This window comes from Anser brachyrhynchus, assembly GCF_964034855.1.
Source record: "Anser brachyrhynchus genome assembly, chromosome: 2".
NCBI lineage: Eukaryota > Metazoa > Chordata > Aves > Anseriformes > Anatidae > Anser > Anser brachyrhynchus.
Window position 1 is genome coordinate 55,395,685 of NC_137695.1, and position 27,431 is coordinate 55,423,115.

Below are 27,431 nucleotides of genomic sequence, written 5' to 3' on the forward strand. Positions count from 1 at the left end.
GAGGATTACAGCCTTTTTTCAGTCTGGACCTTTCTAAAAATCCTGCATAAAACTTAAAAGTAGAGTTTGCTATCAGTCCTTGATATCAGTCTAAAAATTCCTAGTAAGTGAATCAGGAGAAGAGAAATGTTCTAAGAATACAAAACGAAAAAAGGTGAAATAATTTTTTCCTCTATTAAATGAAAAGATGATGCCTAGTTTCTGAATAGTTGTGTTCTCAGTTCCTGCAGCAGAGCTGAGAACCTGATCGTTTCATAGTCAAGTTTCCTCCTTCTTTAGGAAACAAACGTGATCACAAATACAACTTCTTTAGAGAGGAAATCTCCTTTAGAGATTGGGTTTTCTGTAAAATAGTTATTTGGACATGGTGGGCTTCTGAGGTGACCTGCTATAATAAGTGGCTTTAAAGTTAAAATTTCAAACCAAGATACTGTGCTAGAGCTTTAACAGCATGGTAAAGGTAAAGCTCTTTATTTTCTTCAGCCAAGAGTTACATAGCACCTGTCTTATTAAATGTCATCAACATGAATTTATGATGCTCCATTTTAAATTTATGATGCTTCATGTCTTTTATATTTCTAAAATTTGTCTGTTTTCAATAAAGAAAGAATATTGTTAGTTGTAGTAAGAAATTTGAAGTACTTACTAGATTTGAAATAAAACTGTAGAATAAATATTTTAATTTTGAAAATGCTTTTTGTTTTGGGTTTTGTTTTTGTTTTGTCCATTTTCTTTCTTTCCTTATTCATTTTGCTTTCCTCCAGAAAAAGTGGGAAAGAAAGAAAGAAGACACTTCAAAAGAACAAAGTGTTCCTTCTAACTTTTCTCACCAGAATCCTTTAAAATCCCCTCCCCTATTCAGAGCTAGTCTGACCAGAAAAAGACCAGAATAAAATCAACTATTTCACAGAATATAATCACAGTTTTTCAAGGAAAAGACAGTTTTTTTTGGAAAGATGTTTCGACAATCAACATTGTGTCAGTTTGTGTGTCATTTTGCACAGTCTGGAATGGCTGGAATTTCAGCATGAAATTTCCTAGTTGTAAGACTGAGATAAAAGGAAAATAATTACAGAAATAGTCCTTTTTGTTGACTTTTTTTCAGCTTGTCGGCCTTTTCTGAAGTTATACCAAGCTATGCAACCACTGTATACATCTGGAATATAGTAAGTCTTCCGCATTTTCCTTTATGCTTGAATATGTTTTAATTCTTATAATTGCAGAATTACATAATCTTATTTTCTTGTTTGTTTCTTTAAACCATTTATTTTTTCTTTTCTCTCCTGTTAAGTAGCGTAGGGCCAGAAAATCAAAGCCGAATCTGCATTGCTATAGAGCCAGCCCAGCTTTTGAAGGGTGATATTATGGTAAGTTAATTGTATGGAATGAAAGTCTAGTATTATGCTGTTTAGATTGTAGTCTCTCTTCTGTTTTGCGTTCTTGTAATAAATAAAATAAATAAAAAGAGCAAATAGTTGTAGACATGCTGTAAAATAGGTTTCAGTTTATGTATTTATCATCCTTGATTTTCATGTGAAAGAAAGATCCTATAAAGCTCAGACTAGAATGTTTTAAGGAGCCAAAACAATTACTCTTAGCATTTCCGTTTTGTAGCATTACCAAGTGCAGTAATATATATTGTGCTATCTTCTTTATGAAAATTGCCTTGGGGTGTATTTGTAACTCAGTGTTAGAATGTCCTTGTCCTGCAACTTTGTGGGCAAGATCCATAATTATGAAACTATATCCTGTTAAGAAAATACCTGACTAATTTTAAATTATATGGGGACTCAAAGAAGTGTAAAACCAAATAAAAGCTTTTTGATTCTATGAGCAAAAGCAGTATCTGGAAAGCAATCTGTGTGTAATTTGCTGTGTACAAAGTATAACTATGGTTGAATTGCAGCACTTTATTTTAAAGCTCTTTGCTTTCCCTCTTGCTTGTCATTTGCAGTTATGCATAGGGAAAGTAAAGAAAGATAGTAAATTGTGCCTTTCAATTTGTTAAACTAAGAGGATAGAGGAACAAGTGAAATGAAGGGGAGGGGTACATTGTGAGAAAGAGTATTCTTGGTGTATATATTGCTGGTAGGTTTCAGATTTTTTTATTTTTTTTATATTGTGTATTTTTTAAACTGAGAAATGTTGGACCTCTATGTAAGGGTATCAGACTTGTACTTTTTTTCTTTTTCTTTTTTTTTTTTTCAAATGATCTTTTTACTTTCCTCCTTCCTTCTTTTACTACTTTTTTTCCTTCCCCTCCCCATTCAATTTAGTGCATTGATCTTTTTTTTTTTTTTGCTTTCACTGAAAAATGGAGAAGAGAAACAATTTTTTAAATATCCCGGTATTAATTGGTATATTCTGGAGGTTTGGGACAGTTACAGATTCAGGAATATTTGTTACTCATCAGAGGGCTGTTAGTGCCCATGCAAATTGAATATATCACAAAAGAAATCAATCTAAGACAAATTCAGTGTATCTCAAAAGCTTGTTTAAAAGGAAAAATGAGCTTTTAACTAATGCTTTTTAAAGAGGGCAACTTCATTAATCCCATGCTTTTACTGGAGGTAATTCTTGTGAACAAGCCAGCATCTTATTCAGCATGGTATTATTTCCTAAATAAAGACTTCTATTTAATCATGAATGTTTATTAGCTACAGTTAAGCAAAACCATTTGTGGTTTCAGGAAAAGAAAAATCTATAAGATGTCCTACCTCCAATTCCAAAAGATTTAACTGCCTGAACTTCATGGGTTTGAAATAAATACATACATACATGCATACATACATTCACACTTGCTTGTCTTATGTTTAGAGAATTCTATAACACAGTGTGAATAGTCTATGTTGACAGCCACAGTTGTTGGAAAGCTGCACAGACATCTGTAATGCATATAGGTATTTCCCAGCATATTACACTAGTTTGTATTATTTTTTGAATATGACATCAGATGGTAGTGGAGTCAGAATTCAAAGTTAGACTTTTAAGTATACTGAGTGGTAAATGATGCTTTCAGTATCCTGAGTTTAGATGTACACTGCTAACGATAGGGGCCAGTTTTTCATGAACAGTTCTACATAAGTTCTATATAAGTTCTATATTCTTTAGGATATCCTAAGTTAGAATTCTTGAAGACTGTTTGTCAGGATTAGAAAGTAGAAAGTTATCTGAACTGACACAGTTTCAGCATTTTTATAAACATGATTAAGCAAAAACCAGTAGATCCTGGGTAAATCCTGCAACTGTGCAAAGCCAAAACTCTTGATAAACTAGAGGATACGTGTTGTTTAGATATTTAGCTTTTTGCATCTTCAGAAACTCTCATGTATGATCCACATGTAAAAACTATGTTACTGTTTAAAGAGTCAAAATAAAGAATGATGAGAATAAGATAATGCTTTAACGTAAAGTTGAGAAGGAATGTATATAACCTTAAAGAAGTTCTGATGTTTCTTCAAGCTTCTTTTTGTTCATATATTAAAATTAAATAGAATTATAACAGTTACTTTCAGTCTGATTATAAATTTTGGAGCAGGTTAGTTCTGATATATCTCATCAGGGGCTCTCTTAAATCCCACTTCTGTACATTTTTCACTTTGCAAGCTTGTAGTTTTAATCCTTTATGATGGTAATTCTCCTTTACGTAGAGTTGCTGGGCATAATGGAGAATGGGGGGTTATTTATTCTCTAATTAAACATTCTAGCTGTTTTTTCGGATTTAGATTTTGCAAGTTTAAGGGACTGACTTATGTCTATGGTTCTAATGAAACTGTGTTGTTAGTTATGTTGGACAAAAAGGAAATAAATCCCTTCAATAGGCAAGGTTTTGTATGCTTTGCTCATTTTAGTGCATTTAAAGCAACATTTAAAATACTTTGCCCAGTGTTACTGCTATGTTGAAGGGGATTCTCTTTTAAAATACAAAGAAATAAACAGCACCAAATCCTCATGTTTAGATAAACTAATGATTATTTGCATAGAGAATCTTCCAGCCATAGAGAACACCTGAAAAAACATCTCAGGTACAATCAGCTGTTGCTTATACAGCTATGTTTTTAACTAGTGATCAGATAACCAGATGTTTTTGCACACCTGAAGCTATTGCAGCTGACTTCTGGTTATGTAAAGAGTAGAAAAATATTATGTAACTCATTTCATATGTATATCAACTGAAATTCAGCATTTGGTTGAATACAAAATTGGGAGACCTGAAGGAATGTCAGCAGCGGTCTTTACTAATAGGGTAGTAAGCAGACTACCTTACGAACACTAAAAAAACAGGAGATCCATACGGTGTTATTTACTGTTGCATCCTTTATCTATATCAGGGTTTATCAATCTATCTTTATTTGTCTCATTCATGGCAGTGGTATAATGGAGCTGTTAAAACTGAAAGTGAAATCTTATAGCTCTTTGAAGGCAACAGCAAAACAGTAAAAGCAAAACCCTTTCTTAGGGTCACAGTTTTACCATAAATGTCTGAATATATCACTCCAACCAAACTTCAAGTGCTTTTTGAAATAGTAAAAACATCCAAATCATCCAAAGGCAGTGGTCAGACTGGAAGGCTTTCTCAAAACTGAAAGCCACATACAGTTTGTTTCTTAACCTCATCATCATAAAGGTGCCTGATTAGAACTGTTGGTAGCTTACTTCTGTTTCAGTTTAGATTAAGTGAATGCAATTTGAATAAACTCTTAATTGTAGAGCATTTTATTGTAAAATTGCAGGGTTTGTGTTTCATACTGGAGTCTTCTATAAACATACATTTTTAGCCTTGTAAGATATCCCAAGCAGTAGTACAAATCAGCAAAATAGAATTACCTCTTCATGCTACTTACTTGAAGAGTTGATACTGTAAATGTATTGAGAAATGCCAGCAAACTTGTAATGATCATTCCAAGTGTGTTTGGGTATTTACACTGTAATGGAATTTGTTTTTGTCTGAAAACATTGCCTGGTTGACTTCATGTTAGGTGAAGATGGTATGTTAGATATTCTGACTGTCCCTGAATGTCACCGTGGAAAAGTTCTGAATTCTTTCTGAACCTCATTTCATTTTTTCCATCTTTTCTGTGCACAGCTCTAGGCATTATGTGCCACTCACCTTTGTATAAGCTCACTGCTACACAATCACAAAACAGATTTTTCTTCACAATCTCTCTGTAAAGTATTGATAGGAAAAATAAGGCACTTGTTTGAGGTTACACTGAAAATCTGTGTCTAAGTGAGGAACTGAACCTTGTTATCACTGTGTTTCAGTTTTGTGTCTGGCATTGTGCACGTGCTTTATTCTTTTTGGCAGCAGGAAGACAAACCAGACGAACTTAAACTTCTAAAATTATTTTAAATATTATTTTTTTTTACATTGAAAATGGATTTTTTTTTTTGCATTGAAAATGGAAATGGTTTAAGAAGAGTAACCCAACTGATAGAGGCACATACAGGAGTATATGTCTCTATTCTTTGCGCTCCTTGCATATATCTTTTTAGTCTTTGACATTTGTGGGTTGGATACTTAAAAATTCTCCTTGTATGTGTGGATTTAGGTAGAAAGTGATTATAAGATGACATTCACAGTTCAAAGTGTTTCACCCTATCAGGTCTTCATGCATTGCTCCTCCTGTTTCTTTCTCACAGTTTGGATAGCATAAGAGCTTTTGAAGAAGTTACTTCTCAGGTGAATGACTAGTCTCTTAAATGAGAGGTGAAGGCAGGCGTGAAATTTAAGTTCTTCTGCAGTATGGCCCCCATGGCTGCTGCTGAAGAGACGAATGGCTCTGCAATGAGAATAATAAGAAAAGAATGCTCTATTGAGTCAAATGTGTCTTTAGAGACTGTTACCTTTATTTTTCTTGTGAGGAAAAGCATGATGTTTCAGATTCAGATCAGTCAGGAGGTGGGAGGGGCCTGGTAGCTTCCCCGAGGCACCTGACAGTCAAACCTGAGTATGGTTTTTACAGTTGTGTTTTGATGGTTGATTTCCACATCATTGCTGACAGATATATCTGTTATATTGTCTGAAATGTATCAGTTGTTGTATGCGCCACGTCAGCGCTGGTGAATTTCTGGAATTTAAGGCATCAGTGTAAGGAAGGATACAGAGCAAAAGCTTATGTTGGCTTTTAAAATCCTGTAGTGTGAAGAATTTCATGAATATGTTTTACTCTAAATTTTCTAAATGCTCTCTCTTAAACCCCTACATCTATCTTGTATTCACTTCCCTTCAGTTTGAATAACTGTTTGCTCCTCAGTTATTCAGTATCTTCTATCTAGAACACATTTTTTTCAGTCTGGGTTAGAAAAAGGTGATTTTTTTTTAAAATGCATTTCAGTAACATTTGCTTTATTATAAAATCCTGAGATCCCTTTCAGTCTTGTGACTAAGGTTACTGAAATTTTGATGTATTCCTGTAAGAATTCTTAGTGGTCATGTGTAGCATTTGACTCAGAATTGGTGGGTAAAATATCCATAGGACTGATCTAAGGGAGGGTGCTGTTGAAGAGTGGTTGTATTTTATTCACCTTTAGCCACTGAAATTCGTAGTAGATGTAATTTTTACAGAGTTCTGTCTTGTTCTAGCCTAAGTGTCAAAACTACTGCCAACTTCCAACAGTAACATAAAACAAGATCCTATCATCACTGAGTAGGTTTAAAAAAACAACCTCCTAGAATAAATGTAACCAGCTTATAGGCTTTCCGAGAAGCTTCTAAAATCTCTGTATATTCTATAGTTATTTTAAAATGTCTGTGCTGTAATTTAGTTTTACGTTTGGTGGGTGCCATGAAGAAGTATGGATATAAGTCAGCATTCCAACATTGTAATGACAAATGTTGTGATTCTGAATCATAATCTACTGATTGGTGACTGATAGTGATGAAAATAGTAATTATTTATATTTATACATCCTGAACTATTTTGCCTTGGGCCTGTATAATTTTAAAGGATTGAATAAAGCATACCCTGTTTGTTACAACATCAGTGGTGTCTGCACTAAATTGCACTCAGTCTGGTTTATTTGATACTTAATGCATACACATAAATTTGTTCCAATTTTCAAAAAATTGCTTACTGACATGTTTCTTTCTTTCTTTCTTTCTAGCTAAAGTGTTATCACAAAAAATACCGGTCAGCTACTCGTGATGTGATTTTTCGCCTTCAGTTTCACACTGGAGCTATTCAAGGACATGGCTTGGTGTTTGGTAAAGAGGACTTGGACAATGCCAACAAAGGTACTTGTCTTCTGTGATTGGTTGGATTTGTATGTGTGTGGGTGCATGTGTATGTCTGTGCATATGATGGTAATCTTCAGAATCTGTTTTCAAAAGGATTTTTTTCCATCCCTTTGTTCAGGGAGAGGGAGATTACTTTGTGTTATTTTAATTCATAGCACTGTATCACAGGTAAGCCCATAATGAGAATAAAAGCTCTTTGTGTAAGTTAAGTTGTCAAAATAATACAGATACTGCTTCATAGTCCTTAACTCATCCTCTCACATTTTTAACAACAGACGTTCTTAAAATGGTGACTCTGTTATTCATGATTGCAGGAAATATGCTGAGGCATTTTTTTTCGCTGAAGATAAGTAATGAAGTCTGATTCTGGTTTTGTGGCCTGGACTGCTTGAATATGGAGCACTTCTGTTATGCTTCAGAATGGGTATCCAAAAATGGAGGCAAAGTTTTCAGAAACATTTGAAAATGTCTGAAGTTACTCTTTGTATTTTCCAAAGGATTATTTCAGTTTTATTTTTATGTTTATATGCAGGATTATGACTCCCACACGCTATGTTACTAACAGACTAAAACCAAACATATTTTCCTGCAACATGTGCCTATACAAAACCTTTATGGTCCAGTATTGCAATTTAGCCAATAGACAGAACAAATTTACTTTGCTCCTGAGTGTGTCTTCCTTTAACAGCCACAGACTGGGGGGAGTGGTTCATCTCTTCTGTTTTTGTCTGTTCTTAGAAGTAAACAAAACTCCAACTGACACTTTGTTGGTCTTTTCTAGAGAACATGTGGGGCAAAGAATGTCTGTCTTTTTTAGAAACAAATCACTAGATTCCAGGTGAGAATGGAAGAGTGACAGGAGTACGTGTATTAATAGCTATAGACAATTCTGATTTATGAGTGCCTTGGAACTGCTTTCCTGGGAGATAGCTTGTTGAAATGTTAGCCTTTGTTTTCAGATGACCGTTTCCCTGATTACGGCAAAGTGGAATTAGTGTTTTCAGAAACCCCAGAGAAAATTCAAGGTGAGTATACAGGAGAAAAAAGAATGCTTAGCTTAAAAATAAACCACATTGAAATGTATACTTAAAAACAACAACAAATGAAAAAAATCGAACTTTTTTTCTCTCTTGTTCCATTTGTCTTGTAGAAGATAGGAAATTCAACTTCAGCATTGAAATATGTAATATTTTACGTACATTTATATATGTAAACATACATTTATGTTTTTGGTTTAAATGTGAAGAACTTAATGAAGACACCACATAGGAGTTATCAGACTTTGTTTTAAAGGTATACAAGAACAGTTGCTAACAACCAGTAGAAAACATTTTTTGGTCTGTATGAAACATGCATAGTATATATGTTACAGTATAGGTAGCTTGGCCCAGTGTAAGTGACAGCAGTGGTCATTTCTATAACCTTTTCTGGATGTTGTCATAACTGATTATTTTTATTGAAGCGGTGAAGTTTTGACTGTCTATAATTTAGCATAAGGAGATGTAGTTACAGTTTTGTTGGAGATGCGCCTGCTCTGAAGTTGGCTTGTAGAGTATATCCTGTATGCCTCCAGAATATATTCTATTTTAATATGTCTAAGATCATAGGTAATTACTGCCTGCAACAAGAACTTAAGATCATGCTTTATATTGCAGTTTAATCTGTTAATGGATCTGTTCTTACTCATTTTGCGGTGTCCCCAAAAGTATAGATTCAGCCTGAAAATGAATGAAAACTAAGTATTCTGAACTGTCTGTCTCATACATAATCCTGTTAGGTGTCCTGTGAATTGCATGTTTTCCTGTTCATTTTTTTCACCGATCATTTAAAAACTTGTAGTAGCAGCCAATAAGAAGCTGGATTCTATCTAGCTGAACATGAAGATCTTACTTAGCATGTTGGAAACCCATATAAGAAAAAAAATGGGTTTATAAATAAGCTCTTACAGCTTGATCTAAACAGTTCTGGATGGTAAATGCTTGAAGAGAGGTCACCTTACATGGCTGAAAAATTATCAACATTTTTTCAAATCTCCCTTAGAGGGCAAATCAGGTCTGTGTTTTTTAGCAGGCTCCAAGTTGTCAGAATGTAAAGTTTTAAGTAATTGGAAATCAGTTTTCAGTTGCTGTCTTCCTAATTGTCTAGGAAGAAGATTTCACTTTGGAAATATTTGTTTACAATTTCTGCAAATGACTTTTCCACATTGAAAGTATTATAGAATAACTGCAGGTTATCTCTAGTCCATCCTCCTGCTGAATCCGAGGTCATCTGTGAGATCAGTCCAGGTTGCCAAAGCATTTGTCCAGCCAAGTCTGGAAAACCTCTAAGGATGGAGGCATCACAACCTCTCTGGGCAGACTGTTACAGTTTCTGACAGCCCTCGTAGTGAAACTATTTTTCCTCATAAAGATAAGGAAACTCTAAACTTCTGTATGTTCAATTTATGTCTGTTCCTTCTCATCTTCCCACCTTGCATCCACCTGGCTCAGTCTACTCTGTAGCCTTTTGTGGGGGTTGCTGTAAGGTCACCCCCAAACCATCTCACCCCCAGGCTGAAGAAACCCTGGTTCTTCAGCCTGTCTTTACAGGCCAAGTCTTTCAGTCCTAACTACCCTGGTGGCCCTCCTTTGAACTTGCTTCACTTTATTCATGTCTTTCTTGTATCGGGTAGCCCAAAACTGAGCACAATATCCTAGAAAATAACCATTTGTGATACAGGTTTTAAAAAAGGATGCAGTTGCTAGGAGAATTAGGCACCTAAATATTTAGGTAACAAGGTTGCTAAATCTACTTGTGACAAATGCGGCTTTTTTTCTGCCTGCATGTTAAGGTTTAGGACTATAGTATTCTTGTCCTTTTAATTTTAACTATCCTTGTTTTGAAAGCCTCAGAACATCTGTATAACACCCTTCTTCTTCAGAACAAGTTGCAATAGGACATGCTTCTCCAGACACAGCCACAGAGTTCTGTGGTGTCTTCCTGTAAAGCTGGCTGGTCATTTGTGTTCATTGTGTTTAGGGGCTGATGCAAGTTATCAGAGCTATATTATAACCAAGAAGCTCAAAATAAAATTCTGTGCTTGTTCCTTCTGTAATGAAACATAAATTAGGCTTTTTTAGTTGGTTTATATAACCTTTCTTCCCCTGTTGCTGCTTCTTACATCTAAGAATATGGTATTGTATTTGTAGGAACAAACTTCTATCAGAAGGCCACATACATATGTGTGTGTATATAATTTCAGATATGATTTTTGTCTCAAACAGATGTTAATTTTTTAGGATGTGAACACCTTCAGAATGACCATGGAGTGACAGTTGATTACAATACCTCAGACCCGCTGATACGCTGGGACTCCTATGAAAATATGAGCCCTGATGGGGAAGGTGAGTAATTCTGTTAAGAGACCAAGGCAAAACCTTTGGCAACCGTACAAGAGTGTTTGAAAGGGAGGAAGGAGATATCATTTGCTTGCACCTACTGCCACCTCACTGATATGAGGAATTAAGTAGCTGTCCACCACTGTCTGTTTAACCTTACTGTCGCTTTTCTTTTCCATAGAAAGAAGGCTGTACTAGTTTAAAAGAGATTCTTGTTAATACATTAAATTGGATTGAGACACAAATAGTTGATATGAGTTACTTATTTGTAAACTAGCGTTAAAATGTTTTTATTCTAAAGCTTCTAGTTTGACTCCTAACATGGAATTTTAAGAACAAAATGATGTGGCCTTGAGTGCTTACTATATTGTCTGGAGTGTTAGAGGAGGTGTACTGGTCTGTGAAGTGATAGATAAATGAACAGGAAAAGATGTGCATATTTGCAAATTTCACCTTATACCAGCTTCTGAATTGTCCTTTTATTTCTTTATTATTATTACTTTTTCTGTAATATGCTGGTAAATGCAGAAGATAAAAGCCTCCAATAGCAGCCTTCGTATTCTGACTTTAGAGTGCATGCTTTCCTGATGCTTTGCCTGAGGGAGTGATTGTGATTTTATTGGATGTAGTCTTCATGTAAGTACTGTGGTGATTTCACACCAATGGCTAGCTAAACTCTACCACGTCTCTCTCTCTCACACCCTCCTCAAAGGAACAGAGGGAGAAAATATGATGAAAAAGGGCTCAAGGGCAGGGATAATGACAGACAGATCACTCACCAATTACCATCATGGGCAAAACAGAGTTTGCATAGGGAGATTAATGTAATTTATTGACAAATAATAACAGACTAGAGCAGTGAGAACTAAAAGCAAACTAAAAACACCATTTCACCCCCATCCACTCTCTTCTACCTCAATCCATAACACTGTCTCAGCTGCTCCTTCCTCCTCATCCTATTCCCCTGCTCTAGTGTGGGGCCCCTCCCACAGGATGCAGTCCTTCCTGAACTGATCCTATGTGGGCTTCCCACAAACTGCAGTTCTTGAGTCACAGAATCACAGAATTGTAGGGGTTGGAAGGGAAAAGAAGAAGAACTGCATGGACTGAATATGGACCCGTATTAATGGGTCCATACAATGGGGCACAGTCCTTAAGGAACAGACTGCTTCAGCATGGGCCCCCCATGTGCAGCAGCTCCCACCAGACCTCCTGCACCACTGTGGTCTCCTCTCCATGGGTGGCAGCCCTCCTGTCTGCCAGGACACACTGCTGGTTCGTATTGAGCTTGCTGTCAACCAAAACCCCCAGATCCCTCTCTGTGGGGCTACTCTCCAGCGTCTTGTCCCCCAGTCTGTATGTGCAGCCAGAGTTGCCCTGTCCCAGGTGCAGGACCCGGCACTTGCTCTTGTTAAACTTCATGTGGTTGGTGATTGCCCAGCTCTCCGATCTGCCCAGATCTCTCTGCAAGGCCTTTCCACCCTCAACAGAGTCAACAACCCCTCCCAGCTTAGGATCATCAGCAAATTTGCTCAAAACACCTCCTAGTCCTGCATCCAAATTGTTTATGAAAGCATTGAAAAGAACCAGCCCTAAAATGGAGCCCTCGGGGACCCCACTGGTGACTGGCCACCAGCCTGATGCAGACCCATTTACCACAACTGTTTGAGCCCTACCCATCAGCCAACTGTTCACCCATCGCGTGATGTTTTTATCTAGCTGTATGCTGGACATTTTGTCCAGTAGGATCCTATGAGAAACTGTATCAAAAGCTTTACTGAAATCCAAAAAGATTACATCAGTTGGCTTCCCTTGATTGACTAGATGGGTGATCTTATTATAAAAGGAAATCAAATTTGTCAAACAGGACCTACACCTTGTGAACCCCTGTTGGCTACGACCGATGACTACATTGTCCCCCAGGTGCGCTTCAATAACTTCAAGGATAATCTCCATAATTTTACCAGGCACTGACATGAGACTGACAGGCCTGTAATTACCAGGGTCTTCTTTCTTGCCCTTCTTGAAAATTGGCACAACATTTGCCAGCTTCCAGTCTACTGGGACCTCTCCAGATTCCCAAGACCGTTGAAAAAAAATTGAGAGAGGTCCCACGATGACGTCAGCCAGCTCTCTGAGTACCCCAGGATGAATCCCATCCGGCCCCACAGACTTGTATGGATCCAGGTGGAGCAGCACATCCTGCACACGTTCAGGGTTGGCTGGGAGTTTATCACTCCCACCATCATGGTCCTCCAGCTCTGGGCACCTGGGGTCCCAAAGCCCATCATTGGCGTTGAAGAAAGAGGCAAAGAAGGCATTAAACGTCTCTGCTTTGCCTATGTCCTTGTTTATGAGGTGACCATCCCCATCAAGTAGCGGACCTATGTTTTCTCTGGTCCTCCTTTTTCTGTTTACGTATTTAAAAAAGCCCTTTTTATTGTCTCCCACAGACCTGGCCAGCTTCAACTCTAATTGGGCTTTGGCTGCATGAATTTTCTCCCTACAAACGTGAACAGCAACCCTGTAGTCTTTTCATGTTGCCTGACCCTGCTTCCAGTAGCCATACACTTTCTTTTTATGCCTAAGCTCCAGAAGAAGATCCCTGGTCAGGATCCCGGCCTTCTGCCCCGCCTGCTTGACTTCCGATATTTTGGAATTGCCTGATCCTGTGCTTTTAGGAGGCAGTGCTCAGGATGTTTCTGTGGCATGTGCTTCCTTTCTTATCCCCTACTTTGTGTAAACGTAACTGTCAGCAAGCAGTGAATTGATGTTAAATATTTTAGCTGCTAAGATTCATTGGATAGACAGATCTGACCTTCCTATCCTCCCATCCGCATGCATTGTATTATAAGTGGCTACATCAGTACAGGAAATTGAAAGCAGAGATAAATGCTTAGGCAGCACATTGTTGGAAGATACAGAACAGTATGTTGCTCATGTCTTAATGACTTTATATAGAAGACTTCATCATAGACCATTCAAAAGTACAATTACCTTGTTTTCCTGATGTTTGGAAGTCATATGTGCTACTTAATAGGCTTTTTTTTTTTTTTTGGTAATTTGCGTGCTTGATGCATTTTCAATCACCTGAGATGCAATATAAATACGATATGTTGGCATAGATATTGAGAAATTTATTATGGATCTGTAGAGAAGTCACTAGAGAAGCTAGAGAATGTACCATAGAAACATGAGATGTATCCAGATACTCCTTCCTCAAGCAAACATTTAAGAGGCAGGATAAATGTGAACCTATGGAATTCAACAGTGGAATTGCAGGCAGAGCATCTGTCTCTGCGCAGCTTTGGCAAAAGATCAAGAGTGGCTAAAACACATGCACAAGGGAACAGCTATGTTTTCTCCGAAGGATGAGATCTGTATTCAAAACAAAGGTAAACCTAATTTGCCATTCGAGGTAAACACAGTTTGCTTAGGTCTTCCTTTACTTACGATTTATAAACAACAGGACAGACTTCTCTTATGGTTTGTGGCAGTGGTTCAATATCATGCTTTTGCATTAAAAGGTTGTATTGAATCCTGGTTTTCACCACAGGTGAGAGACCGCTAACAGGAGACGCTAATTTCACATCCAGATAGTGAGCAAAGTCAAAAAGCTTGGCATATGAATCTTTTAGCTACAGTCTTGAAGTCATAGAGAGAAACTCTTTTGTACCTCAGAAAAGACCAAGATACAGGATGTGGTGCATTTGGAAGTCTGCCTAACAGTGGTGACATGTTTAAAATGTGGACAGATCTCATGGAGTGCCTGTTTCAGATCTACTCCATTACTCCTGGCCTTTTGTAGGAACTGGACTTCACAATTTTACTTCTGCCTGTTTTCTATGGGAATTTCAGTAGGAATAACGTGAATGTGACAGTATTCCTGTATTGCAGTTATGCATCTTGTTCATTTCAAAAAGAGTTTTGAAATTCCAAATCAAGGTGGCCAGAAAGGCTACAGCCAAGCTCTTTGAAGTGAACATGGTTTCCTTTGTAGGTATGCGTGTAATGGCTATTTCCAAGCTATTTTCAGTGTGTTAAAATGGAAAAATAGAGAAGAAGAAAGCAGTTTATCTCTTTTGAAATCCTACACCTATTTGGCATTGTTAGCAAAAGAACGAGAGATGAAAGGACATGAAAAAAGAAATATGTACTCAAAGTATTTCTTGTCAGAAAGAGCAGTCAGGCATTGGGACGGGTTGGCCGGGGAGGTGGCGGAGACCCTGTCCCTGGGTATGTTCAAGGAAAGGTTGGATGTGGTGCTTAGGGACATGGTTTAGTGGGTGACATTGTAGGTATGTTGTTGGTTGGACCAGATGATCTTGGAGGTCTTTTCCAACCCTAATGATTCTATGATTTTATCTTAGTTTATTAGTGTAATACAGTATTGCAGACAGAAACTATTGCCTTTTAAGTGACCTTGAACCCTGTGATGATAATAAAGTTGAGTATGCTTGCATTGAATATGGCCAGGCTATGGACAGCTTGCTCTTTGGAATTAGTTCCTTATCCCTTAACAGTACAGGAATTTTGACGATTGGGAAGCAATAAATTAGTTGAATTTCTTTTCATAAATGCTGTTTCTGTTAGATCACTTGAGAACTGTCTGTTACATGTTGCACTAATGGTCCTCCATAGTAAATTGAAGATTTTATTAGTTTTTAATTCTGAGTTTGTATCAAACTTCTTCTTCCTCAAGTAGTACATTTGCACAGAGACTTGTGTAACATGGATTTAAACGCCTGCAGTTGAGTGTAAGATTTGAAACCACAAGAACTGAAACATCGTCCTCCTGCCGTATAGAAGTCTGAGATAGTTGTCATTGGTTTTCTTGTGGTTTTAACGTCATGGTACTCATCAAGTCTTAAATGTGTTTTGTGGGCAGGTAGGAACAGAAATGATTTTTGATTGTGCTGAGTACTCTTATTTTTGCAGTGTTAAGGCAGCAAGTACCATAAAGTAGATATTTGTAGATTTACAGAAGGTTTCTCATTTGCTGCATTGACAAAAATATACAACCTGTGGTCACAAATGAATAGTACCTTCTATTATTTCAAGAAATTTAAATGTGTTTTCATTCCTGTTGATAATCATGTTTTTCAGGAGTTTTGTAGTTCACGTATTTTCAGCCACACTTCACTGTCTGTCTTCGTTTTGATTGCTAAGGTCATATACACTCCTTTATATTTAAACTGATTTGGGGGGATTGAGTTTGTTTGCGATATTTTTGGAGGTATTCAAAGGGAGAGGGAAAGTAGTGGTGAATAAGGATAAAGTAATTTTTATGGGACGAGAATGTTGAAAGAAATAAGTGTTCCCACCTCCTACCCCCTGGAAAACTTTTCATGTGCTTTACACTTACTATTCTCACTGTATTGTGCCACCTGTTTCTCTCCCCCCACCCCCACCCGCACCCTTGATAATACATTAATAAAATGTATTAATGAGAACTTTTTTTCAGTTCACATTATATATTTTCAGGATTATTTATATAGTAGGTAAGAGATGATATTGTTAAAACAAACACTTCAAATCTGCTGAAAATGCAACTCCCCTTTTGGATAGGAACCATTAGTTTGTGTGGAAACCACAGGAAGATCCCAGTACAGCCTGGGCTTTGAGGTGTTCTGAAAATAAAATCAGATACATTAAAATAAAAATTATATGTATTGCCAAAGAGCAGAAACTTCCTTTTGCTAGGGAATATGAGAAATTGGAAGGAAAGATGACTGCTGTGGTTCCTTTTGCAGTGTCTAAAGCTGCTTTATCTCAGATTTATTCTCAGTATCCTAATAGCACACTAAGGTTATTCTAGAAAGAGAATGAATCTGCCATGAAGGAACAACTCTGTTTTGAGGTGATGACCATGGGATGTGTGTGACTGGGATGCTGTACTGCTATTTATGTCTACTATTCAGTTTGTTGAGATATAGTGTTGGCTTTTGTTCTTTTTGTTGTTTTAATAAATAAAACTGATAGCAGCAAAGGGGTTATAATTGTCTAAAATGTTGTTTTGTTTAACTGAATTCAGTGGATTGACAACAAGAGTGTACCAAATTCTTGTTCGGTATTCCATTTTAAGACATGTCACTTCTGCTAATGACTGCTAGATCCCACTGTGGTCTTTTGTCTGCCAACTCTACAGTCTGTGGAAAGAAAAGAACATGAGCACATGTTACAAATTGCTAAAAATGACAAGAGCAGGACTTTCAGCAAGTCTTTACAAGACTGAAACCATCTTTCTCTTATGAACCTTGCTGCTTGTTTCCTAGCAAACTGGCTTGGCTAGCTAATAATGTTTGCTAATTAGAAAAGAAACAATTCTGGAAACAAAAGGATGTTTTTAATTCAAGCTAAATAGGGTAGGGCAGGATGAATTCAAATTCCTATGTCTCTGGACTGTTGTATAAGAAATTTTCTAGCAGTTTATACACTGACCTGCTCCCACTCATTTTCTTTTCATAAAAAAAAGTATCTGAGAAGTGTCACCAGGTAGGCAATAAACAACATTCTGGTATGTACCCATGTCATGTGACTAGAAGAGGTGTTTGACTTTTATCGCAATTTTTTCTCCTTCTCAACCCAAAGTAAATAGCTATTGAATAGGGAGGTGCCCTCTCATGCAGTTAAACATGTGTTTTGCCAGAGGGGCCTTTTAGGATTGCAAAACTCAAGGGCTGAGGCAAAATTGCTTGGCTTTGGTAGCTTAAAAGGAATTCAGATGCCTACCAAAGAAAACAGCTGGTTTGATGACATTTGTGGTGAGTGAAGCTGAAGAATAAATTGTTAGTGAATAAAAGGTAATTCCAGCTTTTAGTCACCAGCTGGATTCAGTATTCTTTGAGACAAAGAGGGATGTGTTAGGAGGTGGGGATAACAAGGTGTCCTACAACGATTTCCCTTCTTTCCTGTTTGACAGTGCAAATAAAAACATTTCTAGAAAATAGAAAAATTTACGCTATAAAATGCTGGCATCTTGAAACAAACTCTGAAATGCTTTGGAGTGTTTGTCTTTAATTGTTTTTCTTTGAGGAAGCTTATGTCTTCTATTTATTATCATTTTGTATTTTCTTCTTTGGATTGTTATTATTTCTTATTTTAAATTCGGTTATTCTTCTTAATCATGAGACTGTGGTGGTTTTACGCAGCTGGGCAGCTGAACTCCACCACAACCGCTCTCTCACTCCCCCTCCTCAAAAGGAAAGGAATGAGAACTAAAAGCAAACCAAAAACACCTTTCCCCCATCCACCCTCTTCTATGTTCCCACCTCCGAGCAGTGCAGGGGAACAGGGAATGGGGATTGCAGTCAGTCTGTAACACTTTGTCTCCGCCACTCATTCACGGTCACTCTCTGCTCCTGCTCCACAGGGGGTCCCTCCCATGGGATACAGTCCTTCCAGAATTAGTCCTACATGGGCTTCCCAAAGGCTCTTCAAACTTCTCCAGTATAGGCCTGTACCACGGGGTCCATCCTTCAGGAGCAGACTGCTCCAACATGGGTCCCCCAAAGGTGGCAGCTCCTGCCAGATCCCCTGCTCCTGTGTGGGCTCCTCTTCATGGGCTGCAGCTCTTGGTCAGAGTCTGCTCCAACGGGGGCTCTTCATAGGCCACAGCGTTCTTTGTGTCACATCTACCTGCTCCACCATGGGCTCCTCCATGGGCTGCAGCGTGGAGATCTGCTCCATGTGGGGCCCATGGGCTGCAGGGGGACAGCCTGCTCCACCAGGGGCCTCTCCACAGGCCACAGGGGAACTTCAGCTCTGGCACCTGGAGCACCTCCTTCCCCTCCTTCTTCACTGATCTTGGTGTCTGCAAAGCTGTTTCTCCCTCCTCACTCTCCCAGCTGCTGTTGTGCAGCAGTTTTTAATTTTAATTTTATTTTTTTTTATGTTTTTTTCTTTTGTTAAATATGCTTTCACAGAGGCACAGACAACATCGCTTATTTGGCTCAGCTCTGGGCAGGTCCCTTTGGAGCCGCCTGAAACTGGCCCTTATTTAACATGGGGCAGCTTCTGGATTCTTTTCACAGAGGCTACCCCTGCAGTCCCTGGCTACCAAAACCTTGCTATGTAAACCGAATAAACACCAGCAATAAGTTGGAGATAAATTAATATAAAGCGGTTTGTTTTGTATGCCAGCAATGTTGAATATAAACACAGGATTGCAAGGTTTCATTTCCACTTGTGCCGTAATAGGTACTCTTTAATTCTCCCTTTGATCCTCCTTTATTAGAGCATTGATTAAACCAGTACAGAAATATGTGGATTAAATATTCTTTTCCTCCGTATGTTAGGGAATGAGTGCAAGTTCATGCAGGTGTTCTTAAGATTGTGCTTGATTAACTAAGATCGTTCCAGTCTATAATCTCTTATGTCCATGTTTTATTGTTTGTTTGTTTGTTTTATATAATTTTTGAAAACAAGACAAAAAGTTGTAGTACTTTGAATAGGTCAGTTAGGAGACGATAGTTATATGTAGTCAAGGGCTGGACTTTCAAAGGACTTACTCATTCAAAGTGACTTATTTTCTTTGAGTATCTCATGAGGCATCCTGAACACCTTCTTGAAAGTCTTGCATATTTACTTAAGTGCTAGGCTGAGCAAGCAAGCTTGACTTGGCTCGTCAAGCTCTGTGTGCACTAAAAATATTTTTGGTTTTGCCCAAATGGTAAGCTTATCAGTAAGTCACTGTCTGAAATGAGGAATTAAGTGCATTTTACTTATACTGATCTTGTTAGATACAATTTGTATGTTCTGCTTTAGTTAAATTTGTCTTAAATGAAAACAAAAAGCCCAAAACGATTCTAAGTGCCAGAGAAGGCTTGTTATAGCTAAGATTAAAAAATAAATAAATAAATTTGAAAGTCTTAATGTCTGAAAACAAGAACAGATTAGAAGAAGGATTCCTCAGGTTCCCTAGGCCCCTGTTTTTCTCCATTAGCCTCCTGCCTCTCATTGCCTATACTTTCCTTTCTCTTTCCTATATGAACTCCTTTATCCTCAATTTTTTTTTTTCAAATCCTACTTTACGTACTCCAGTAACTTTTCTGCCTTTCATTCTGTGAAGGTTTCTTGGACACACTCACCTTCTCATCCTCCTCACCCTGATATCAGTATCTTTAAAACTGCATGGCTTTATTTGAAGCACAGGTTGCCCACCTCAAGTAATTTCAAAGCTACTGCAGAGCCAATTACTTGCTTTTAAAAATGTTTTTGTTATGTCCTCCAATTAATTTTTATCATATCTTGATAATAGGCAGTGCTGTTATACCAAGAATGTTATTTACTAGCCATTTGTCAAGGCAGTAATTACACATTTAGACGCAAAGAACAGAGGGTAAAATTTAAGTGGTTTAATAGGTGTTTCTGGTATACATCTGGTATACATTCAGCTATCTTTTGCAGTTCTATTTTTATAAAACTGTGCAAAGGGCCTCTCTTCAGCACAGAAGGATTCGGATAATCAGAAACTAGGAGGAAGATAGCACGTGACTATGGGTGATGTTCTCTCTTCCCCTTCCTATGTTCTTTACATATCATCTAACAGCCGTTATCTCAGGGCCACATAACACTGCTTTTTCATGCAAGTGTTTCTTGCCCAGCTTATTTGGGTTCCTGAGCAGACTTGCACTTACCTTCTCACATCTGCCTGTTTCTTAGTCACGTCAACTACAGTCTATTGTTATTAGCATCATTAATTTAAACATTAATGCCAGAATCAGTATCTCATACCACGCACATTTACATCAGGAAGAAGCTCTTCTTAATCTAATTTTACAATCTGCTTAAAAGTTTGAATAAAGAGTCCTGAAAGGCAAACCTCTGCCACAGTTGTGTGTTCCCTCCCTGCAGCTGCTTCCTGAACAGCTCTGCTTCTCTCTTGTGAAGACAGTGAGACGTCTTACCTGTTAGCTTCAGGAGGCAAGGAAAAATAATTCTTGTTATGGTTTAGGTATCGGATATCATTTTCTTGTAACACCTTAGTTGCCTGCAGTAGGGTTAGTATGGCAGCAGCAGAGATTGAAAGAATGAATCAAACAAATGAACTGAAAATACTTCAGTACAAATTATGATTTTGTGCTTGCTTATTCTGTGACTGTCCTAAGATCAGAAAGAGAAGCAATTAAGTTCCCTCTCTCTGCCTGCAGCCAGGCGTATGTACACTGAACACCCTTGTGCATTGTGCTTTCTGTGTGTGTGTCCTGGTCTAGAACTGTGCGTTGTGAAGCAGTTTTTTCTAACTCCAGAGTACTTGTAAAATCATTAAAGTCCAAATGTGACCCGTATGAGTGGCTGGGAAATATACACTAGGATTTGCTAATGATGAGGATTCTATAATGTGTTGGATGCCCCTCCTTTGCTTCTCAAAAGATTCAAGCTTTAAGGACCTCATGTGAGCCTGATGGTCTTGCTTGTTAGCATTTTGCTAACAGCAACCCTCTTGGCTGTTTTCCTTTCAAAGTGTCGTGGTTTTTATGGTACTTGCCTCTTTCTGATTTTCTTCATCCTCATTTATTTTTCTGTTAATAAATGGGCAAACATAGCAAACCAAGCAGCTTCCTGATGACTGACTTACTGCTACTTCATTTCGGAAAAATAGTTCTTTAAAATTGAATCCTCATATGAACATCAACATTTGCTTGGATGTCTTGGATAGTCAGGGGAAGGAAAAAACAGTGGTAGAAAATGACTTCATACTCTTTTCTTTTTTCTCCAGTCCATTGTGTTATCCTCAAAATACAATTGTCTTTAAAACTCTCTAAAAATGGATTAGATGATTTCCAGATGAAAGTTTATGAACCAAGAACAGTTAGAACACCCACCCACTCACACACATTTTCTTCCCAGGCTCAACTTCAGTCCCTTCTTCTACTTCCTCCTTCCCCTGACTGGTGTAGGGAGATATATGGATTACAGCCCATAACACTTCGTGTCTGGTACTCCTTTTGTCTCACGCTCATCCCCTACTTTAGCATAGGGTCTCCCTCCCATGGGATACAGTCCTTCACGAACTGTTCCAATGTGTGTCCTTCCCATGGGCTATAGCTCTTCAAGAACTGTTCCAGTATGGATACTTTCCATGGAGTGCCGTTCTTCAGGAACAGAATTTGCCAGTGTGGGTCGCCCATGGGCCACGGTTCCTGCCAGAAAACCTGCTCCAGTGTGTGCTGCCTTACATGGGCTGCAGCTCCTGCCAGGAGCCTATTCCTGTGTGAGTAGGAGCTGCACCTTCCTTCAGGATATAAACAAATACTCTGGAATGGGGTCTTCCATGGGCCGCAGTGTGGATATCTGCTTTACTGTGGTTCTCCATGTGCTGCAGGGGGAAAACGTGTGTCACCAGTCTTCTCCACAGTCTGCAGGGGAATCTCTGCTCCAGCGTCTGAAGCACCTCCTCCCATTCCTTCTTCTCTGCCCCTGGTGTTTGCAGAGTTGTTTCTCACCTGATTTTCTTTCCTCTCTTCCACCTGCAGTGTTTTTTGTTTTTTTTTTTGTTTGTTTTACTCTTTCTTAAATACACCTCTTCACAGAGGTGTAATCAGTGTTGCTCATTGGCTCAGCTTTGTCCTTTAGCATGTCCCTTTTGGAGTTTGCTGGAACTGGTTGTAATCAGACTTCGGGCAGCTCCTGGTCTCTTGTAAGAGAAATCACCCCTGCAGCCCCTCCATTACAAAAAGACTGCCACACAATTCCAATTACAGAAGTTTAGCTATGCAGAGCTTGCCTGAGTTCCCAAAGCATTCTTGCTGTGATTGTGTGGCGTACCACTAAGGCTATCTATGTAGGACAATAAAATTAAAGCAACATTACAGATCTGTCTGAATTAATCATTTGCAAATAAATTCTCCCCAGGAGAGGTTAATCTGTTAAAAGCTGATGTTACCTGATTCAGGTTTCTTCTGCTACTCTAACTAGCACGTGTCACTGTTGCACCTCAGTCTGTGTTCAGGCCTGCTGACTGCTGATAAAATCACCAGCACATGAACTGTAGGCTTCCAAAAGAGCAGAAGGGGCCTGCAATTGGACTAAGGAGTAGTATTGTATTTTTGTTTGTTCTTTTCTCACAGTGAACCAAAATGTAGTGAGACCAAAACAGAAGTTGCATCTTATATGAGACTAATCCATTTATATTGAGTTTTGAATATGCCTTTTTTGTTTCTTTTCACATTTTTGAGGCAAATTTTGGAAGTTTTCAGTGATTCTGTATTGTCCTACTAGTAATCCAGGAGCAGAGAGCCAGTTCTCTGGCTTTCAAAGAGTACTGTCTGCATAGCTTGTGTGTATGGTTTGTGTCTTTTATCGGACTCTTGACTAATTTAATGTGCAGCCATTTACAGATTTGTAAGAACAGCAACACATGAACAGGAAAGCAAGTGCTTTTTGAATTGGGTTTGAACTTAACTTCTAACTCTTTCATAATCAATGAATAGGTAGATGTATTTTGTCAATATGAGAGCTACTTTTATCCTTTGTTCAAGTGAGAAGTCATTAAAGAATTGAAAGTCCCTTAAACAAAAATTGAATGTTGTCTAGAGGCATGGCTGTCTTTTGGTGATGCATGCACACATTTTGAATATTTAGAGCCAAAGTTTATGGGCTGCCATGTGGTGAGATACGGCTGTTATTAAAGGAGTAACTAACAGGCTTGCTCCTCCTAGTTTGAGCTGATTCATTCCAGAGACAGAGAAGGAGTCAATGCCTGCCAGTGTGTGAGAGCTTGAGAGCAGCAGCTGCTACATAAAAATAAGCACAATCACCACAGGACTTCCAGAAAGTTTTTCTTACCTGAGAACTCCAACAACGCACAATTTTTGAAGACTTCAGTGATGCGAGTGGCTGACCTGATTGTTCAATACAGAAGAACAATGTTTTCTAAAGGCTGCATGTTCCAGGAAAAAGGCAATCATAAGGCAATCATGAGTGTGTAGCTAAATGGTTTGAAAATTGAAACCCGCTTGGCTTCACTGGATATTCAAACAGACTGAGAAAAGTACCAGTGTAAGGAAATAGCTTGTATACTGAATTACCTTTTCAGTCAAGGCATTTGTATTCCTCTTCCCCTCCGGGAGTTCAGATTTCATTGAACCTGATTGTCCCCTCCCGCTCCTCCCTTGTGTTTACATTTTCATTTGCTTTTTCTCCTGATAGAAGTCTCATGCTTCTTTAGCAAGACCATTTATTTACCTCCAAGAGCAGGAACAGCAGCTGCAGCTCAAACAGCAGGAGTAGAGACATTTCTTGCCTTTTTAAGCTGGAGTGTTTTCCTTAACTCTTGTATTTCCTCAGTATACAGTTGCTTAGAGAGTATTAGTTGATTTAAATGAGCTGTTGATTGATTATTGCAGAAAGTTCATGAATTTGCCTAGTAAAGAGGTAAGAAGTGTTGTTGTAGTTCAAGAGCTGGAAATACAGACCACATGTATTTATGTATTAATTTTAGAGGAACTGTATGGGAAGAGTTTGCAAGGCATGAGGGCCTGTGTTTGTTAGGGAGGGAGAAAGGAAAAGACAAATGCACAGAAAAAGATTTAACTTGGGAGGAATGCAACTCTGGACTTGTCCACATTTGCCTGAAGAGAGAAATATTTATTTGTGAGATTGAAAAAAAAAAATCCAAATCTCCTGTAATATTTCCTGCTGCAACATGAACAATGGAACAGTGTGCAAAGGTTTGTATATTTACAACCTTCTTTATGTTCAAGTGGTCTGGGTCAGAATGGCTCTTGTTGAATTTGTGGTATATGTGTTTACATAGGTGGCTTGCATTTGTCTGTGTGTTCACAAGTGGTGAATAGACAGGGGATAGCTGGGGGGACAAGCTGGGCTGGAAGACTGAAATGTCTTTTTACTCACAAGTCTGCCTTCAGGTATTTGGATTTCAAGAAGGGCATTGCCAGGAAACATGGACTTGGATGTAAGCCACTGAATTGGGTATGTGTTGGTATTTCAGCTTCTAATTTTTATGTAAGTTGCTCTTTGTGTATAAGGTATGGGAATGAAAATACTCGCATAGCCTTTGCTTTGAGGCTATTTATAAGGGGGCTCCTGACACTGGTGTGTCTGTGTGTTTCAGATTCAGTGTGTGAATTTTGCCAGACTTCAGGCTGGGCAATTCAGTGTGTTGGAGCACCTCCTGGGAAGAGAAGTCAGACTGAAAGAAAGTGGGCCCCTTCAATTTGTTTAACTAAATTCCAGCATTACTTAGGTCTCCACCCTTGTGAACTTCCCATGTTTTTTTGACAGCTGCATTACTCTCATGTTTTACAGAGTGGTACTTCCTTGGGAAAAATGAGAGTAGGGACTGAGTTGTGCATTGAGAAGAGGTATTGAATACATAAGGCCTCTGCAGTGCCATTATTTATCAAGGTGCACAGAATAAATTTATGCTTTGCCAGTATATTTTCTAATTTTCTTTGGTCCAAAAATATTCACTACACATAAAGCTTCACATTTGCAATTAAGTTGGGTATCACTTTATGGGGAAAAACATGCACAAAGGCCAGAGTAAAGCAAAGTTGGAAAGTCCTAGTGTGGAGGTATTCCAAAATTACGGTTGAGCAAATGATAAGATATAAAATTCAGGTGTTATTAAATACCTTGTATTTTGAAGGTTATAGTATTTGAATAGTTTGTCCTGGTCTTATGAACAAATATCATAGAATCACAGAATGTTTGGGGTTGGAAGAGACCTTAAAGATTATCCAGTTGCAACCCCATTGCCATGGGCAGGGTCACCTTCCACTAGATCAGGTTGCCCAAAGCCCTATCCAGCCTGGCCTCGAACTCTTCCAGGGATGGGGCATCCACAGCTTCTCTGGGCAACATGTTCCAGTGCCTCACCACCCTCACTGTGAATACTTTCTTATACCAAATCTAAACCTACCCTTTTTTGGTTGAAAACTGTTACCCCTTGTCCTGGCACTATACTCCCTGATAAAGAGTCCCTTCCCATGTTTCCCATATGCCCCCTTTAAGTATTGGAAAGATGTTAAAATGTCTTCCTGGAGTCTTCTCTTCTCTAGGCTAAATAACCCCAACTTTTTCAACCTCTTTTTTAGGAGAGGCAGAGAAAAAAGAATATATATAAAGAATATATATAAAATATATAGCTCATTATATAGTATGTTTATGTGATGTGCTTGACCTTCAGATTAACAGTCCACTGGCAGTCTGGCCATCTTCTCATCTGGAGTTTTGTTGCTGTGCTGTGGTGCTGTGTAATGATACTGGGAGGTCAAATGAAGGCACATGCAGAAGGGGTTTTTATCACTTTCCTAGGTTCTCTGATTGTACTTGAGAAGTTGAAAGATTTTGTATGTAACATTTCTGTATGGGGAACCAAATGTGTGTGCTCAAATGATTCATCTGGAGTGAAGTATTTATGGCTGGCTAGCATGTGTGAAGGATTTACAGCCTAGCTTTGGATAATTGAAAAGTCAAGAAGATTTCTTGAAAGAGTACTAGTCCTATATTTATGTTACCATATCCTAGTTCAAATCTGTAACCTCTTCAAGTCTGTTTTGTGTCAGGATATTCAAGTATTCAAATCTAGGCAGTGTTATGTGTTTTCTGTTTTTTTAAACTCAAAACTAACTGCATAGAAAAGTAAATGCCACCTAATAGTTACTCTTGCCAGTTTGTTTGCTTATTTAATTTTTGCAATTTATTGTGGTAACTGTATTAAATAATTCTGTATGAAAGTTTTTCTGTCCTTTCGTGCTGAAGCTCCGCGAGTGCTTCATTGTCCTAGCAGCAGTGAGAATTTATGAGAAATCACAGCATGAAAGTGGCTGAGAAATTGTCAATTGTCTATCTTTTCCTTAGGTACAGTATTTTTATCATAAATACTGTTTTAAAATACCTGTACACAGACATTTGGCCACATGCATAGCAGCTCTTCTCAGTGTGGGATTTACACAATATATCATAAATTTAGCAAACTTCTACTTTCACCTGTAGACAAATTCAATTGCAGGGGGAATTGCTTTCTTTTTCCCTTAGCCTGATGACTTGTTCTGTAAAGGAATATTTTTGGTCTTTTGGATGTGCTAATTTTAAAATCAACAATAGGCAAGTCATAGTACCTAGTCCTTAAAAAGTAAAAAATTGTCCTTTAATTATTGGCTAAAATCTATTAAACCTGTCTTATAACCTCCAATGTATAAGTGTTTAAACTGTTTGAAGACTCTGCCTGTAGAAAATGTTGAAATTACTGTGGTGCAATTTTAAGTATATTTTGAAAATGTGTGTTAGAGTTGATGCATTGGTTTCTCTGTGAATCTTTTGATTCTGCAACTGCCACAGATGTAGACTAAGCTGTTGGTTACCTTTGACAAAAACCTGTCTGTTCCTAAGTTGCAATGGTCTGTTTTTCTTTTTATCAAACAGTTCTCAAATTATGGGTAGGAAAAAGTTCTTCAGAAACTTCTGCTTGATATAAATGCTTTTGTAAATGAGCATTAAGAAAAACCTTTGGAAGTAGAACCACTCATTTTGCTTTCTTGGCTAGAAATATTTACTCTTAAAGGTTTTTGTAAGAAATAGAATTGTGTTCATTTTCATCATTGAGGAAAAGTCCGATAGCCATACTCTACCTGAGGTTGAATTAAGCTTTGTGATGTGTGTGGAAGATGGAAAAGCAAATCTGATAAAGGATTACTCCATACATTTAAGAATATGCCTCCTGGGACTTAATTTAATTTCTTTGGTTTATGATGTCAAGATGACATTTTAAAAAACCCTGACAGTCAGAGGTGAGAAAAAATGGTTTAGATAAAAAGGTGGATTCAAATAAACTCTTGAGCTTTTAA

The 27,431-nt window shown here is 38.1% G+C and overlaps 1 protein-coding gene and 1 long non-coding RNA gene across 16 annotated transcripts in view; both read left to right on the plus strand.

Moving 5' to 3' along the window:
- The window catches only part of TNS3 (tensin 3), a 258,158-nt gene that overhangs the window by 148,579 nt on the left and 82,148 nt on the right, over window positions 1-27,431 (plus strand). For 12 of the 15 annotated variants that reach the window (XM_080581770.1, XM_080581763.1, XM_080581764.1 and 9 more), the window contains 5 exons: window positions 1,106-1,166; window positions 1,292-1,367; window positions 7,108-7,237; window positions 8,200-8,265; window positions 10,519-10,623. In XM_080581770.1, coding sequence (XP_080437896.1) covers window positions 1,106-1,166; window positions 1,292-1,367; window positions 7,108-7,237; window positions 8,200-8,265; window positions 10,519-10,623 — 438 coding nt within the window. The remainder of the gene's footprint in view (window positions 1-1,105; window positions 1,167-1,291; window positions 1,368-7,107; window positions 7,238-8,199; window positions 8,266-10,518; window positions 10,624-27,431) is intronic. The other 3 variants (XM_080581766.1, XM_080581761.1, XM_080581762.1) reach the window with 1 other exon arrangement.
- Window positions 10,632-26,779, plus strand: LOC308190423. The gene is made up of 3 exons (XR_013947181.1): window positions 10,632-24,290; window positions 24,478-24,552; window positions 24,695-26,779. It is a non-coding gene; the product is annotated as an uncharacterized lncRNA (long non-coding RNA).